Raw genomic sequence first — 16,959 nt, forward strand, 5'->3', positions numbered from 1 at the left:
ATCTGGCCAGTAACTTTCCATCTCCCCTGAGGTTGGCTAATTGTTCTTACAAATGTAAAATACATTAAAAAATTCCAGTTTTCAAGTTTTTTAAATGTGCAAATGGAGTTGGTTTACAGCAACCAATCTCATAATGATGGCACTGCTTCCAAACATCCGTTTCAAAAGGCTCTTTCTGTGGCACAGGCTCTGGCACAGCAGCCCTCCCCAAAGTTAATGGCAGACCAAACTGGTTTGACTCCAGATTTACCAACAAGGAAATAAGTCTCAGATTCTGGTGCTAATACCCACCCATCTGACCTGGATTTCTCAACATTCTCCTTTACTATAAAGGGGTGGGGAGTGCTTTGAAAAAGAAAAACCTATTGACTTGAAAACAGGGAACCATCTCTGTTACTTTGGTGGGATGGACTAGCACGTCAGCCTCCAGAGGAATGCTTTGAAGGGCATTTTGATTTTCTTTCTTTCCCTGAAAAGCTCTAGCAGGTAGCAGAGTACTGAGCCGTTTGTCATCACAGGAAAGGGCAACAGATATGGACACCCATCTTTTTGTTTTGTTTTGTTTTGTTTTTTTAAAGAAAAGAACAGCTCATATATAAGTCTGACCATTTTTTGGCCAAGACACAGCCGGCAATTCTCATGGGTATGGGGATTTTTCCCAGACACTATTCTGACACAGTGTTCCACAAAGCTCCATCCTACTTTAAAGGTCTTGTTTTATAAACAAGACTTCCCCTGGCAATTTGTCTTCTGATTTTGACTTCCTTGTGACTTCCTTGCCTATGATCAGATGCTGTGGTAAGGGCATGTCACACAGAGCACCCTCCACCTCTATGACCTCACCTAGATCTCTTTCTATTTCAGTTAGAGCATCAGCAACTACCCAGATGGAGTTGTTGGAAAAACTTATTTTTATTCAAGAAGTCATTTATGTTGAGAATATATGCCTTGTGATTCATTCTTTCTTTGGTAGTATCTTTACAAAAGAATAGTTCTTCATATAGGGACTCTTGCAAATACCAAGAGGCACGTTAGAGATATCTGTACTTTCATCTAATTGTACAATGAAGTTTGAGCATCTTGGTGTTTTAAATGTTTTTCTAAGCTATCTAGCTTTCCCTCTATCAGTAGCAGCTAGTTCCCAGAGCATTATAGACTTGGGGTGAAGTCCATTATTCAGGTTGGTAGATATGAACCATTATTTCATACAGCCTTCTTGATCATTTGGATCCTAGGGTCCATTTGGGGTCACATCTGAGAAGTCCTCATTATGTTTACTTTGGAATACAGTTGATTACAGGTCAGAGGAGAAGCAGCAGCATTGCATTTTAAAAGTGATTACTTGCAATTATGTTATTAGTATTATTTTGAATCCTGTTTCTTTACAGGAATTTTTTTAGAGTCACTTCTCTACTTGGTGAGGGTTGTTTTCGTTAAAACTTGACAACATAATTGAAAAACCCCATAAACTGAGCATTGTTGTAGGTTACGCCTTGTGATATGCCAAAGACAAACATGAGGAGGCGCCATGTTTTCTTGGCACCCCACTCTTCCCTGAGGACACTCCACATGCCAAACATGACATCCGACAGTCTGACATACAGACCAAGCGAAGATGTAAATTAGTAAAGCTTTATTTTTTTTTAACATTAAAAAAATGTCAGTTGAATTTGTAATATCTTTCCCCACTATGGACAGCAGTCTCGCTCAGGCTTTGCTGCTGTCCCACTGTGGGGACTAGGTTCTGGCCTGGTGGGGATAAATGAGGATTCTGAACATGCTGACATTGAGACAGAAGGATGGGAGTGAGGCTGGGAAATGTGAGCGCCCCTGGCATGGGGCCTGGGGGTATCAGCTGAGGACAGGGAGGAGGAAGGAAGGGGGGGAAGTTGTTTGGAGAAAGTCAGAAAGCTAGCTGATTCGATGCAGCCTGCAAACATTATGAGGAGCAGAAGGTGGGAAAGAATAATGCGAGGCTGATGCCAGAGGGCCGAGGAACATTTGGGAACAAGGGAACATTTGGACAGAGCTGTGAGGCCGTTGGTATGAATTATCCTGTTTCCCACACAAGGACCCTGCAAGGCAGGAAGTGTTATCCCCATTGTACAGATTAGGAAAGCTGAAGCTCAGAGGGGGCCCAGGAGTAGTTGAATCCTAGCCTCTGGCTGCAGAGGCTGCATCCCTTGCATGCCACTCTGCTGGAAGTAGGAGGGAGGAGAGGGGGCCAGGAGGCCAGGGCAGCACGGTGATGTCAGGAGGGAGACATGAGGCAGAAGGACCCTACTTCTTCAGTGAGCAGGAGAGGAGTGGTGGGAGCTGGGTTTAGAGCTGGGAGCAAGGGTGGATCGGCTGCTGGCAACTGCAGGGCACCCTGAGAACCCAGGAGTGTGCAAACTGACAGGAGCTGTGCTCCTTCAGTCATTTGAATTCATACACTTTTCCCAAATAAAGTGATTTCTTTCCAACGGCACTCTGCCCTCTCACTGGCCTTAAGAGACACTGTTGGATGGGCAACCGTTGGTGAAGGCAGACTTTTCTGGAGAGGAACAAATTTCAAAGCCACTTCCCCTGATGCAATTCCCATTTTGCCAGCAACCCCAACCTGATCCCAAAGAGGGCCCTCAGACCCTTCCTCGCACCTCACAGAGGCCACCTGTGAGCTTCTGTAAGACCAAGTGTAGCACCCAATCCAGAAAAGTCAGCTTCAGGCTCATCAGGGGATAGAAGGCTGAAGTTTAGATAGCCATGTGGAAGGGAGAACCGTGGCTCGGGGTGGAACTCAGCACCCACCCGAGGCTCCAGGCGTGATCCTGGCAGCCAACGAGCTGTGTGATTCACGGCGAGGGGGGAGGGCAGGCGCCACCACCCCTGCCACCTGCACTAGGTTGCCTTCCAAGTGCTCTCAACACTCAAGCCTTCCCTCGCCATGGCACTTAAAATGCTGTCATTGCTGCCTGTTTGCTTGTCTGTCTCCCCCACTGAAGTGTAAGCTCTATGAGCACGGGGACCTTGTCTTCATTGTTGCTACATCTCTAGAGCTGAGCACAGCACATGGCACACTACAGGCACTCAGTCATCTTTTTTTTTTTAATTTTTAAAAAAGATTTTATTTATTTGTTTGAGAGAAAGAGAGAAAACGAGTGGGGTAAGGGGCAGAGGGAGAAGCAGACTCCCTGATGAACAGGGAGCCTGATGTGGGGCCCGATCCTGGTACTTGGGATCACGACCTGAGCTGAAGGCAGACGAGACGCTTAACCAACTGAGCCATTCAGATGTCTCATCATCTTTTTTTTTTTTTTTTTTTTTGGTAGGTTCCACACTGGACATGGAGCTCAATGCAGAGCTTGAACTTATGACTCTAAGAACAAGACCTGAGCTGAGATCAAGAGTCAGATGCTCAACTGACTGAGCCACCCAGGCACCCCTATAGGCACTCAATCAAAATGGAATGAATAATAAGATCAAACACTAAATGGTACTTACTCTGGGCTAAGCCCTATTATAAAGGGCTTACATGTATTAACTTATTTAATCTTCATAACAGCCCTAGGGAACTTAGTAATACTATCACCATTTTATGGAGGAGCAAACTGAGTCAGAGAGAGGTTGGGAACCGTGCCCATGGTCTCCTAGCTGGTGGAGGGAGCTGGGATTATGAACCCAGGCAGTCCGCCTCCGGAGGATAGATTCTGAACAATTCCTCTCTACTGCCTCTGAGTAAATAAATGAATGAACTCATGCCAAGCCTCAGGAATTGTCTAGGCAGGGATCCTAAGGTCTGTAGGCTACAGGGAGACGTGTGCCCATTAGGAAGTATATTACCCTTCTTGGGAACCTCTCTTCTCCCCCTTTTTTAAACACAGGATCAGGAGGGCAAATGGGAAAAATAAAGGCAGAGATGCCCAGGAGGAGGTCAGAAAATGGACTAGAGGACTGATGGTCACAGATGGCCAGAGGACTAATCAGATGTTGGGTAAATGTTCCAGAAGGTCTACCACCAAAGTGCCAAGCAGAATGAATAAAGGCAATGCAGCAGGACCTGCACAACCCCCCACGGCTCCTCAGCCAACACAAGGAGAACACAGGGGTCAGAAAGCAGAGAGAAGTGGATCTGGAAAGAGAGTGGCTAAGCAGTGTTTCCAGTAGGTGCTTCAAAAAGACACATGGAGAGCTGCCAGTGACCTTGCAGTTGGGCCCCTTAGGCCTGAGAAAGCCCAAGCAGCTGTGGAGGGGTCAGCGGGGACCAACCCTAACTCCAAGGAGTCTGAGCATCACAGAATGCCCGTGAAGCCCATAAGGCAGACCTTTCCTGTTATGGATTGTGGTCATGTGGGCCAGAACCTTGGGTCTCCTGGCCCCTGACCTCAGCCCTGTCTACTCACTGCTGTACCTGGGCCAGCTCCCACCCCAGGGAAGGAAGGAGAGGGGCCCCTGCCTTGCTCACTCTCCCCCTTGGCTGCTGGGACTCCCAAGGAGGCCTCAACCAGGACAGACTAATCGCTGGAGACAGTTTTGGCCCTGACTCTACGACAGAGCTCAGGGAGGAGATGGTGGAGACATATGTCTGGCCACGGGGCTGTTTACAAGCCACGCTGATCTCAGCCTGTGATGACAGCTGGCCACAGCAGGGAGTTCTGGAGGGTACCCTGCCACACATTGCTCTGCCAGAGGACAGACAGACACATATACACACCCCGGATGAGGCTGGGCTCGACGCACCGGGGCATGTGAGCCGACTGGAGCTGAGTCCTTGATGTGCAAACCTCGGGTGGGTAGAGCTGGAAAGAAACTTCCAGTCCCCCAGAGCAGTGGAAGAAGTGTGGGTTCTGGGGCAGCCAGAGCCACATTGAATTCCTGGCTCTACTCTGACTAGCGGTGTGACCCGAAGCACATTTCTTAACCTCTGTCAGTCTTAATTTTTCATCGGTAGAAGTGGGGACAGAAACTCAGTTCCATGGGCTGGGAAGGTCCACTTTACTGAGAAACAGTCAATGTCAGATTGAAGCTAGCACCGTGCCTGGCACAGTCCTTGTAGATGCACTCGAGACTTAGCTCCTCCCTCTTCCTTCCTTCTCTCCTTCCCTCCCTTCTTTCCTCCTTTCCTCCTTCCTTCCTTCCTCCTTCTTTTCTACCTTCTTTCCTTCCTCCTTTTCTCCTTCCTTCCAGCAACACAGTTTCAAGGATAGCAAGCTGGCTGCTGCCCCGCACTGGCTGGAGACACTTGGGCAAGTTACTCAACCCCTCTGAGTTTTCTTATCAGTAAAATGTGGGTGACAATTCCTTCTTTGGGGCTCTTGTGAAGAGTAAAGGAGCATGCAAAACTCTGAGCCTGATCCTTGTCACATATTGGTGATTATCATAAGGTTCATTATTCCAGATATTCCAGTTTGGGGAAGTTCTAATGGATCCCCCTACCCCAAGAATTGTGGAAATCCCACCAAAAGATGGGCTCTGACTGCTTCCTTGGGCAGTACTAAAGCCAAAGTAGGTATCTTGGGCACCAGAAGCAGTGAGGTGGAGAGGCTCAGACCCTGGTTCAGAGAGGTGCCACTCCACCCAACCCCTCCCTAGCCCTTCCCCGACCTCTCCAGGCCGGAGATGCCACGTGTTGGTGACACTCGCCCTGGGATAAGGAGGGCGCTAAAATGAGCTGAGGCACAATTCCCAGGAGGCCTCGAGTCCCTTGGAAGAAGCTCTCAGGACATCCCTGAGCCAAAGACACACTGCTTTTTTTTTTCCAGCCCAACAACTAGAATTCTGAAAAATCCCATTTCTTTAGGGCAGGAGACTGGGCGTCTCACCCAGAGTCCCAGAGAACAGGAGCCCCACCCCAACACAGCTGTTCCCTAAGCCAGGGTCCTCTGGTTGAGGAAATTCCCCAAGCCAAGTACACAAGAAGCAGCCTAGGAGGTAGATCACAGGCTGGTTAGAGGCAGGGGTCTCTGGTCACATAGATGCAATTTCCTCATCTGTAAAATGAAGCCGGTCACACCCAACTCTCAGAGACATGGTCAGGATGCGGTGGAATGAGGAAGCACTTAGCATGGTGCCTGGCACTTAGTGAGCTCTCTGAAGACCCGGTTGCTAACAGTGATGGTGACGATAGCAGCGCTGCTGCTGTGACTTGCCCTGGTGCTCCCTGCTCCAAATCCTGCCAACTGCCTGCATCCCCTCACCTACCCCACCCTCTCCAGGGGGGTGGTCTCACCTGAAATGGTACCGTGGCAAGGGCCCTGACCAAACCAAGGCAAACCATAGCGTTCTTTCTATGCAGGGTTTCAAATACATTTTCAGACACATACATATGAGCCTCCATTCCCTCAAAAATCAATTTCCTTTCCCAGCTCCTACGAACCTGCTCTTAGTAGGCATCCTCTCGGTGGTGGGGAGCGAAGTACTTAGGACCCTGTTATATCACTGGGTTTTGATAGGCTGCAGTTTTTAATAAGCTGTTAAAGCTTGTGCTCAGTTGCAGATTGAGCTCTGCTCACCAGAAGCATCCACGCATCGGCTTTAGCTCTCCAGAACCACATGGGACAAGCCTACCGGCTTCTCTCTGGGACAATTCTACTGGCACATCTCCGTGGACTCACAGGCCTGAGCTGCAGGCTGCTGCCCTGCCTGTCTGGCCAGTCCCAGTCTTCTCGAGGGATGTTGCCCTTCGTGTGCACATAACTCATGAAACACGACCCTGGGCAGCCCCCTCCTGGCTGTGCACTCTGAGTCTGTGTCCTGGTTTTTGTTGTCTTCATGCGGGCGCAAGTCTCCCCAGAATGATTTGGGGAGATCCTGATCAGCTGAGAATCAGATATACTGTGGCTTGAAGCCTGGCTCTCCCGTCCAGCTGTGTGACCTTGGTCAAGTTGCTCAGCCTTCTCTGAGCTTCATTGTCCACATTTGTCAAGTGGGGATAAAGATCCTTAGCTTGCACGTGGTTGCATCAATTTAAAGGGATCAGGCGGGCGAAGAGCCCAGCATGGTGTAAATGTTCAGCAACTGGTGGCTATTATTGTTTTTAAGAGGGAAAGATGCAGAACTCCTTGAAGGGGTAGAGCAAGGGAATCAGCAGTCCCTGGAGATATGGGGAGGGGCCTGGGTTTTGAGGTGAACTCAGCGCATGCCAGGCAGACGGATAGCCGATCTCGTGGCAAACAGCTGGAGCCCACCAGTGCGGGCTGTGAGCAGGATGCCAGCACTGCCTGCCCCAGCAAAGGGGCCTGGGGGTTGACACAGCCAGTGCCAAGCCAGATGGGGCAGCGGCCAACTTTCCAGTCAACACAGATGTCTGTCTCTCTCAGACAAAAACTAAAAAATGTGGCCTCAATCAGAGTGGCTTTTGAGAGTTGTGTGCTCTTTGGACCCTGGCAAGGGGACCTGCAGAAGCTCTGAAAACTCCCCAGGCTCAGGAAGATGTGGCTCAGGCTTGAGTCCTGGAAGGTCAGCTGCATCTGTCACTCAGACAGAAGGGAGAAGGGTGGAGACCATGGGCTGACCTAAACTGACTCCCTGAGCCATCTCTCTGAGAAAGAGAGCCCTGGAGAATTTTTCCAGAAGAAAAGGGATTTATCTGTGCTGTGTAAATGAGACTTCAACACAGTCCCTTTCCTCATCAGAAATAGCATCATTCTGCAGGGGCCTTCTTTGACAGTCCAGCATGGAGCCTCAGAAGCCAAAAGGTGATTTGGGGGAAGCCACGAGGTCACATAGCTGCTGGCTTTCTCACTCCCGTCACCCCCTGATTCTGCTAGATGAAGTCACTGGGGATGACAAAGCCCTTCCCTGAAGGATACAGCTTTATTTCATCAAAGGAGACAGAGAGGCTCAGAGGGGCAAGGCCACCAGGCCTGGGAATGTTCTAGAACCCAGGAGTCCTGTCTGTCTTGCCAACTATTCCCAAACCCACCCCAGCAGCTCCACTTTTCTTCCCTGGACTCTTGCATGGTAGCTTGCTTGTCGTGTCTACTTAGAGAAACTTCCCCCACCCCCAGCCCTAGGCTCAGGTGTGGAGCTAGGTGTCTGGCACTTTGTCAACACAAACAAGGTTCCTCAGCGTCTTGCCCCTTCTCTATACAATGCCTAGCTGCACTTTAATGGATTTTAAGTGTTTACGTTCCCTGGTCTTTGTTATTTCTTGCTCAGTGTGCTGGAATGCTTGACATTCCAGGGTTTGTACACTGGTGCCCAGCTTGCTGAGATGTGCGCAACACAGTGGGGGGGGGGGGCAGGGTAGGAGGCGCTAACTGGGACAAGGAGGAGGTGAGGGCACAGCCTTGGGTGTGCTGTGCTCCAGGAAAAGTTTCTCATTCTCTTGATCTCACCTGCATATGCAATTTCCTTGGGTTGTTAAGCTCTTCCCCCTCTCTTTCGCTGACTCTAATAATTCTTCAGATCTCATCCTGGATGTCACCTCCTGTATGAAACTTTCTCTGATATGCAAATTTGAGCTGGGATCCCCTACCCCACAGTGAACAGATGTGCAGGTTGTCCACTGCACAAAAGCACCACACCTAAGAGAATCGCTGGCATTTATATTTGTAAAGGCTATTTTGAACAAATGGAAGTGGCACCTTTCTCTAATTTGTACAAAGGTGCTATAGGACCTATCTGTGGTCCCGGTTCTGCCGTGTTCCCACAGCATTTGGCATTTGTCTAGTTAGTGCTATCTGTATATGCCTCTCCCCTCATACTCCAGACCATAAGCTTGGAGAAAGGAGGCACTGCTTCTACCTCAGTCTCCACTGTCTTGCCAGGGCCTGCACACTAGGAGCTCCAAATGTAATTAATTAATGTAAAGTCCCATTAATGTAAAATCCACTGACTGAATGGAATGTGGGAAGTGGAAGTCTCCAGGGTGAGCCTAACCAGGAAGGAGGAGGGGATACAGGGGAAGAAGAAAAGTGGTGAGACCATCTCTGGCCTGCAGGGGGAGACACTGAGCAGCTCAAGACCCTCTTCTTCGTGGGGCAGTGGGTCCATTCCCTTTTCCCTTTGTGGAGGGATATTTTGTAGCAATAATAATAGCAGTTACTGTTTGCTGACCTAATGCTAAGCATGCCTCATCTACCTTCCATAGCAGCCCTGCTGGCACCATTACCGTCTCCATCCTGCAGATTGGAGATGGCGCAGAGAAGGAGGTGAGCCAGCAGAGCTTGGGCTGGTACCTGCTATGTGTTGGATGCTCAAGCCCGGAAGCTTAATGCTACCCTCTGCTACTTCACCAAAAGCTCCATCACACTGCAAAATCGTCCAAACTTATTTTTAATTTGGAAAATATGGTCACTGCTCCACAACCAAGTCTGAAGCTAGGAGCAGCCCTGTCCCTCCCACCTTTGGGCTCCAGGCCAGCCCCCTACAAAGCCAACTCACCAAGTTGACTGTTAACAGGCAAAAGAAATACATGCCAGGCCTGGACCCAGGCCCTAGGAGTAGAGCCCAGAGGGAAAAGACAGGCGGGGTGGGCAGAAGCAATATCAGGCACAGGCATCTCATCACCCACCTCCCAACTGTAAGATCGATACCCTAGGAGAGCAGCATGAATGGGCATTTTGCTGACTCCCAAATCCTCAGTGCTTGGCACATACAAGGCACCTGGTAAGTTTTTGTTGAACAAATGAAGGAATGAGTGAAAAAATGAATGAATACACATTAGGTTTTTCCTACCATCCAAAAGAGGGTTTCCCATATCCCAAGGTCAAGGACATTCTGGGACAGACACCCAATTGGGTTAGGAAACAGGAGGTGAGGAGGTGAAGAAGAGGCATGGAGGCCCCTCCAGAGAGACAATGAGGGAAATGCTCAGTCTCTGAATCAAGATCATTGAGCCTCTGATGCCTGGGCAGGGGGCTGAGGGGCAGAAGAGGGCCCTGCATGAGATGGGATCCCTACAATCTGGGCAAGAACAACTGGCAAGAAGAAGGAGCCCCTCCCAGGCAATCAGATAGAGCAGAGAGTCCAGGCTGCCTCTGGGCTCGAGCCTTATGAGCTGTCCAGAGCCTTAGCCACCAGCCAGAAGCACCCTCAAAAGCAGATCTGGAAAGCCTGTCCAGTTTATCAGCCCATTCTACCTGCCTGGTGTCTGAGACCCTGGTGGGAGATGAAGTGGAGGCCAAGCCTTGGGAAAGCTTCATTCATAACCCTACACCCTGGCACCTAGCACTCACCTGGTCTGGGTGGGCATGGGGTACATGAGGTCACTCCCCAGAAGGCTCCCACACTGCCACAGCAATCCTCTTGGGCAGTCAGTTCCAGCAAGGGGTTGGCACACTGGAAAAGAGGCCATGGACACCAATCATACCCTCTTCCCTGCCATGCACAGAGATGTCTCAGGAAAGCCTGAGGCAAGAGCTCAACCCCAATGTCCTGCTACAGGGATGCCTCACCCAAGGGAGGCGAGAAGAGAGTCAGGTGATGTCCTGGAAGGAAGCAGAGAAACTTACACTCCATTCTACCAAACCCTATATTTGGGGCCTGGGGACGTCCAGATAAGATCTGTTCTGTGCAGGTCTGCAAACTGTCCCCTTCCATGTCCCCAGCCCACAGAGGGTCCCAAAGGATGGGCTTTCCTCCATCAGAGTCCAAGGAACTCACCCATGATTCAAGCCTTCCCCATGAACAGGGCCTAGGCTCAGGGATACTACAAGCTGAAAGGCCAAGGAGGATCTGGAGACTCAGAGACCCTATCCCTTGGCTACTCCCTACATCCTCCAGCTCCCTAAAGTCAGGAGGGGTTTCTGGAAACAACAAAATGCAACCCCAGCAGAAACCATCCTGGGTCTGGCTTAGCCCATATATTTAGGTGCCTAGACTCAGAAAAACTCTCTTGATTTCCCATCACTGATTATGGATGCCTCCAGGGGGGATGGAGGCTCTCTCATCTTTTAGCCCCAAGGCTTTAGGGTTTAATCTGCCTTTTCCAATTCCACATCTCTGTGACCCCAATCTCAACTCAATACCATACTCTTTTTAACAGCCCTACTGTCCATGCATAGGGAGTCCCAGGCTCAGCTCCAGGATGGGCCAGGGTTTACTGGGACCAGAGGATGCTGGTGCCCTTCCAGAGGCGGGCTCTTTTGGGTTCTCTTTGGAATGCCTGGTAATGACAAGTACCCAGCAGAGCCAAGGTAGGGAGGAGCCCTCTCCTTGCTCAGGCAATGTTATATCCTGAGTTTTCCCATATGGCGAATGGAAGATGCTGCAGACATTTATTCCATAAGGATGAGGAGCAGAGAGAGAAGGAGAAGGGGCAGAGTGAGGGGCAGGCACTATTCTGGAAGTCTGTAGGGCCACGGCAGGGGATGCGCTCTCACCTGTCCATTCACGGAGCTCAGATAACACCGGCCCAGCCGTCCAGGGGGCCTGGGTGCTGCAGGGGGTGGCGGCTGAGGGGCCTCTCCAGACCGCGCGGGGATGCTGTTGCCGTCCCAAGGGCTGTGGCGGGGGCTGGCAGGGAGCCGGGGTGAGGGTCTGGTCTCCACGCTGTTCTCCTCTGGGGCCTCGCCCCGCACCCGTGCCACCTGGTGGACCTGCACAGAGGCCTCCGGCGGGTGGTTGATATGCACTTTCACCAAGGAGGGGTTCACGGAAGCTGGGCACAGGGGCTGGGTCAGAGCCGGGCCACAGAGCCCCAGCACCAGCCCTGGGCCAGGCAGGCCACTGGCTGCATGTCTCCCCAGAAACTTCCTTCCATTTCTCCACTCTCTGCTCAAACCCCAGCACAATTCCCCAGTGAGGACAGGATGGAGCACAAACTCCTTCACTCTGCACCTTCTGAGGAAGGACCTCTCAACCTCCAAACCACCTTCTTGGTTTTTCTACCTGCCCCCACGATCCTGTACAACCCCTGAAATCCAGCCCAACAGACCCTGCAGGGCCCCACCTCCCACCCTCTCTGCTTAGTCAAAGGCTATCAACCCTTTAAGGCCAGCTGAAGCCCCCCCTCCTCCATCTAGCCTTCCTGAGCACAATCGGGGGGCTCTCCACCCCCTGACCTCCTCTAGAAGTCTGTATTTTTGGTACCTTTACTTGGTACCTGAGAGCAGAAGGCAGGGGAAATGACATGTTTTATAGGGTGATGCTGTCCTTCCTACCCTGCCTCGCTCTCCTGTCCAGGACAGAGGGTTCCCTGAAGGCAGGACCCTGCCTTGACACTGTCTGGTCTCATCCGTAGCACCCAGTAGGGGGCAAGGGAAAAAAAAATTGACGAGTTCAGAGGAAAGGCAAAGAGAAGTTTAGGAAATGAACTAAATTGAGTCCTGGGAGCAGAGAAGGAGGGAGTGCGGACTGGAGGCAGCCGGCGTGCCCTCCACCACCATGCCAGCACCCCCACGCCCGCTCCCCAGCGCACCCCGCAGCCCCACACTCACCCAGCTGGTTGGAGAGGGGCAGTGTGAAGGTGGACTGCCGCAAGGGGCCTTCCAGCAGGGCCCCGAGCCGGGAGCCCCGCTCCCGCGGCCCTGCGTCCAGCTTCGGGGAGGGCAGGTGGCAGAACTTGCCGGTGGAGTTGGCGGGGCACCAGCACTCGTCCCGGCCGATGCAGCGGCCTCCGTTCAGGCAGGGTATCTGGCAGAAATCTGGGACACGGGCCTCGAGGTGACCGGTGGTCGGAGAACACGGTGGCCGGTGGGGCCAGGGAAGCAGGGGAGCGGGGGCTCAAATCTGGATGGCTGGGGGAGCCCAGCACACCCTGAGAGGCAGGGGCTTTCCAGGAGGCTGGGAGTGAGGAAGGGCGGATGAGAGCCAGCTCTTGCCTTTCTAAAGAGCCCTTTCATGCCAGGGCCCTGGACCCCACAGTAACTGGGAGGGACAGGAGGCCAGTGGCACTACTAATGCCCTCACTTCTCTGGGGGGGAGACAGGCCCTCAGGCAGGTTCTGGGGCTTGCCTTGAGTCACACGGCTAGGCTGTAACTGCGCTGGGTGAGGGTCCAGCGTTCTGTGGCACTGGGGGCCACTCACAGAAGCCACATTCTGAGAGCAGGAGGCTTCCTTCCGCAGAAGGTCTGGGCTCCTGCCCAAGGCAGGCCTGTCCCTCTGCCCCCCAACCCCCAGGACCTGGGAACCACCTGAGTCGGGGGAAGGGACTCACAGATGCGGAAGCCAGACTTGGGGTCATGCCCATGACCGCCCTGGCTATACAGGGTGGTGGTGTCACCGCGCTCACAGCTGTTGGAACAGTGCCCATGGGCACAAGTCTGCTTGCAGATGGTGGGAGTGAAGACGATCTTGATCTTCTTGATTTTCTCAGTGAGGTTCAGCCCTGCAGAGAGAGGGCTTGGGTCCAGGGGGCAGGGCTGAGAGGCACAGCTGTGACCTCCAGAGGCTGGTTAGAAAGGCCCCTGGGGTCAGGGGTGAATCCATCCCAAGGGCATTTGCTAAGTACCTACTAGAAGCAAGGTCCCATAGTGGGGGCATAGTGGGGGCAGGGTAATACCTTTGAGAATCTCACAGTCCAACATTTATTGAGAAATGCCAGTGTGCCAACCACTAAGCCCATGCTTTATGTACATTAACCTTTTATCTTCTTGAGTGAATACTCTTTTAGGTTTAACCATTAGATCCTTGGCATTTTTGAGGGTTACAATAGCTGAATACTGACATTGGTCCTATAACCAAGCTGATGTTTCTATTTTACAGTTAAGGAAACTGAGGCCCAGACAAGGTTAGGTTGCTCCAAGTCACACAGCTAGCAAGTGCCGCAGCTGGGCTTTGAACCCATGGGCAGAGAATTGACTGTAGCTTGATTTGCCAGTGGGGGGTTTTCTAAGAGAAGCAGAGGAAGATAGAGTCTTTGAGAATCACTAGAGTCAGGTTGCAGAGTGCCCTGGCTGCCAGAGCAAGGGTGGGCACTATATTTGATGGGTAGTGGTGACCTTTGAAAATTTTCAGTAAGAGATCAAAGAGGTGCCTTCTCAGCTGGAGTGTCCAGGTGGAAGGGGAGGCAGGGTGATCACGCAAGCTGGTTATGTAACACAGGTAGTGGCAGTGGAAATTCAAAGGTGGGGGGTGTTCATTCAGCATGGGGAGCCCAGGGAGGGAAGGCAGAGGGAGAGGGCTTGAGGAGGGAAGTATAAAAAGTCTGCGTAGACCGCGTGTTCAAGAAGCTGTCCTGTGAAGGGCAGAGAGATGGAAGCCCAAGGGGAGTGAAAAAATAACTCTGTGGGGGTGTATGCGTGTGCAAACATGTGTGTGAGAATGGGCACTGTCACTACGTGGATCTGCCGATGGGAAGGGGCCAGGAGAGGGGGCAGGCTGAAGAGGGAGAAGGGAGAGAGTGCGGAGAAGACAAGGGATGGTCTAGCATTCTAGAGAAATCAAGAAGGGGGATATCCCCTTTTCAAGATGGCAAGAAAGGAGGTCATGAACCGTAAAAAGGAATGAGTACTGACAGGGATAAACCTTGAAAACATCATACTAAGTTATACCAGACACAAAAGGCCACATTCTGTGGAGTTCTGTTTATAACATGTCCAAGATAAGCAAATCTACGGAGACAAAGTAGACTAGTGGGGCCTGGAGCCTGGGAGAGGGAGAGAGGGGCTTCATGGGCAGGGGCTTTCTTTGTGGAGCAATGACCATGTTCTGGAATTAGATAGTGCTGGCGGTTGCAAAAAATTGTGAATACACTAAAAACCACTGGTGTGTACACTTTAAAATGGTCAATTTTATGTGAATGTTACCTTAACTTTTAACATGGGAAAAAGGAAAGGCAGTGAGCTCAGGCTTGGGTTTAGGTAAGGAAGTGGTGAGCACAGTGGGGCAGATGGGTAGGAAGGCGAGGAGCTCTCCAAGGGGTGGCAGGTGGCCTATCCATGTGCTCATGGGATGGGACATGGGCAAGTAGGGGCAGCTTGGAGTAACTGCTCTGAGGGATGAGAGAGAAAGACAGACAGAGAGATACTGGGAGAGAAAGAGATTGAGAGAGAGCAGGCACAGAGGAAAGGACTGTTGGGCAATGACCAGAATGTGCCAAAGTGTGAACCCACAGGGATGCTCAATTGTCTCCTCTAGAAAGCAGAGGCCCTGCTGTGGCTGCCAGGGGAGGATCTGGTCAGGTTGGTCCAGGAAGGTTGCGGTTTGCAGGAAGGAAGAGGTAGAAGGACCAGGGCCAGGGAGGTGAGTTTCGCAGCTGGATACAAGGAAGCAAAGGCAGGATATGTAACAGGGCAAAGTCCCCGATCAGCTGGTTTTGGACCCTTGGAGCCTGGCACAAAGCAAGCCCTTGGCAACTGTTGGTTGATTGGCTGAGAGGTTGAGGGACAGCTGAACCTCAGCCCATTGGTGATAGAGGAGGGGAAGCAAAGGTGAGGATGAGAAGGTCAGAGATTTAGATGCCCTGCTCTCCTAGGACCCTGAGACAGGGCATCCTTACCCCAGGGGGGTGACGGGTGGTCCAGATATGCTGCCTGCTGGGCGCCATCTCTCCGCTCAAGGCCTGGCCCTGCGGGCAGGGCATTGGAGGTGAGCTGACCATTGGCTGCGGTGGTTGGGTAAAGCCGGACGGTCCTGGACAGCCCCATGTGCTGCTGGGAGGGCTGGGTCTGGCTGAGCCCACTCAGGGTCCTGTGGAGATCATCATAAAACAGGGGGTTACCACCTAGGAGCAACATCCCTGTGCCCTCTGTCCCCACTCGGCCCACCCCCTCCCCCCTGCTTCTGCACTAGAAAAGTGTCCTCTGTTTGGCTACCTTCTCTCCACCCACGGGCAGTGAGTGACTCAGGGATGTGGAGGTGCCCTGAGATAGGGGGATTGAGGTAAGGCCCACCAGTTAGCTCTGTGAGAGTGCCTGCCTACCCCTATGTGGACTAGCCAGACTTTTGCTGGGTTATTCTGGGCAAATCACAGCCTCTCTGGGCCTCAGGGCCCTCAACTATAAAATGAAGGTATTAGACTGGTCCCATATAGCTCTGACATTCTGAGAGTCTTTGAGACTCTTAGGGACCAACTTCTGCCCCCAAATCAAGTCCTGCCCCCAAATCTATCCCCTGCCACTTCTTAATTCAACTCTTAACACAAATTACCTGTGGAATAGATGCCTAACAAATGCTTATTCATTGATTGATTTTGGGGGTGGAGACTAGACTATCTCTCTCATTTCTTTTCATTGTAAAAATATATAACAATATTCAAGGAGAATAAAAACCTAATTCATCATCCCCCTACCCCCACACAGCAAATACCTTTTTGCTCAAATAAATGTTCTTACCCTATTGTCATTACCTGTAGGCACAACTTAAATTTGAATTTTTCACTAAACATTAGATCATACTTTATACAATTTCAGTTTTCATATTTATCATCTCAATTACTACACGATAGTCCATCTGAAGACAAATCACAATTCATTCAGACATTTTCCGTTGCATAGATGGTTTTTAATTTATCACTGTGGACATACTTGTTTAACTTCTGTTAAAATACTCCTTTAGTAAAGGGGATTCATTATGCTATTCTATTTTCTGTATGTTTGAAAAATACTTACAATAGACATTTAAAAAGGATTATTTTTTAGGATTAATTCTATGGACTAGAGGGACCATATTGAAGAGTATTTAAAAAAGGTTATAAATGTTTATGGCTCTGGGTACACACAGGTGCATTGCCTTTTGAAAGTATCAAAATATATAAATGTACCACTCAGAGCACAACCTCAACATCCTAATGTGTTATTAATTTTTTCTACTTTCCTAATTGAACAAATATAAAATGGTACTTCACTGTTGCTTTTTATCCCCCTCCTTTATTGTTTCTGAGTTGGAAACTTTCTGCTTATGTCCTTTGAGATCTTAACTATTAAGCTGCCTCACAAATTTGAACATGTAATTCATGTGTTTATTATTAGGCCATTCTACAAGGTGGCCTCCACCATAAATATCATGTCACTTCGCTGTGTACACGAACCACAGTATATGATAGTATCTGAACTGTGGCAAGTGTGAGCACACTGTGGACACTGAAGCTGAAG

General features: G+C 50.7%; 1 protein-coding gene across 1 annotated transcript in view; it reads right to left on the minus strand.

The window, feature by feature from the left end:
• LTBP2 (latent transforming growth factor beta binding protein 2) overlaps window positions 1–16,959 on the minus strand; it is a 101,490-nt gene that overhangs the window by 37,844 nt on the left and 46,687 nt on the right. The window contains exons 4-8 of the mRNA XM_072839334.1: window positions 15,366–15,556; window positions 13,083–13,253; window positions 12,363–12,569; window positions 11,307–11,584; window positions 10,161–10,263 (exon numbers count right to left, since the gene is read on the minus strand). Of these exons, the coding sequence (XP_072695435.1) occupies window positions 10,161–10,263; window positions 11,307–11,584; window positions 12,363–12,569; window positions 13,083–13,253; window positions 15,366–15,556 (950 nt within the window). The remainder of the gene's footprint in view (window positions 1–10,160; window positions 10,264–11,306; window positions 11,585–12,362; window positions 12,570–13,082; window positions 13,254–15,365; window positions 15,557–16,959) is intronic.

This window comes from Canis lupus, chromosome 9 (assembly GCF_048164855.1).
Source record: "Canis lupus baileyi chromosome 9, mCanLup2.hap1, whole genome shotgun sequence".
Lineage (NCBI taxonomy): Eukaryota > Metazoa > Chordata > Mammalia > Carnivora > Canidae > Canis > Canis lupus.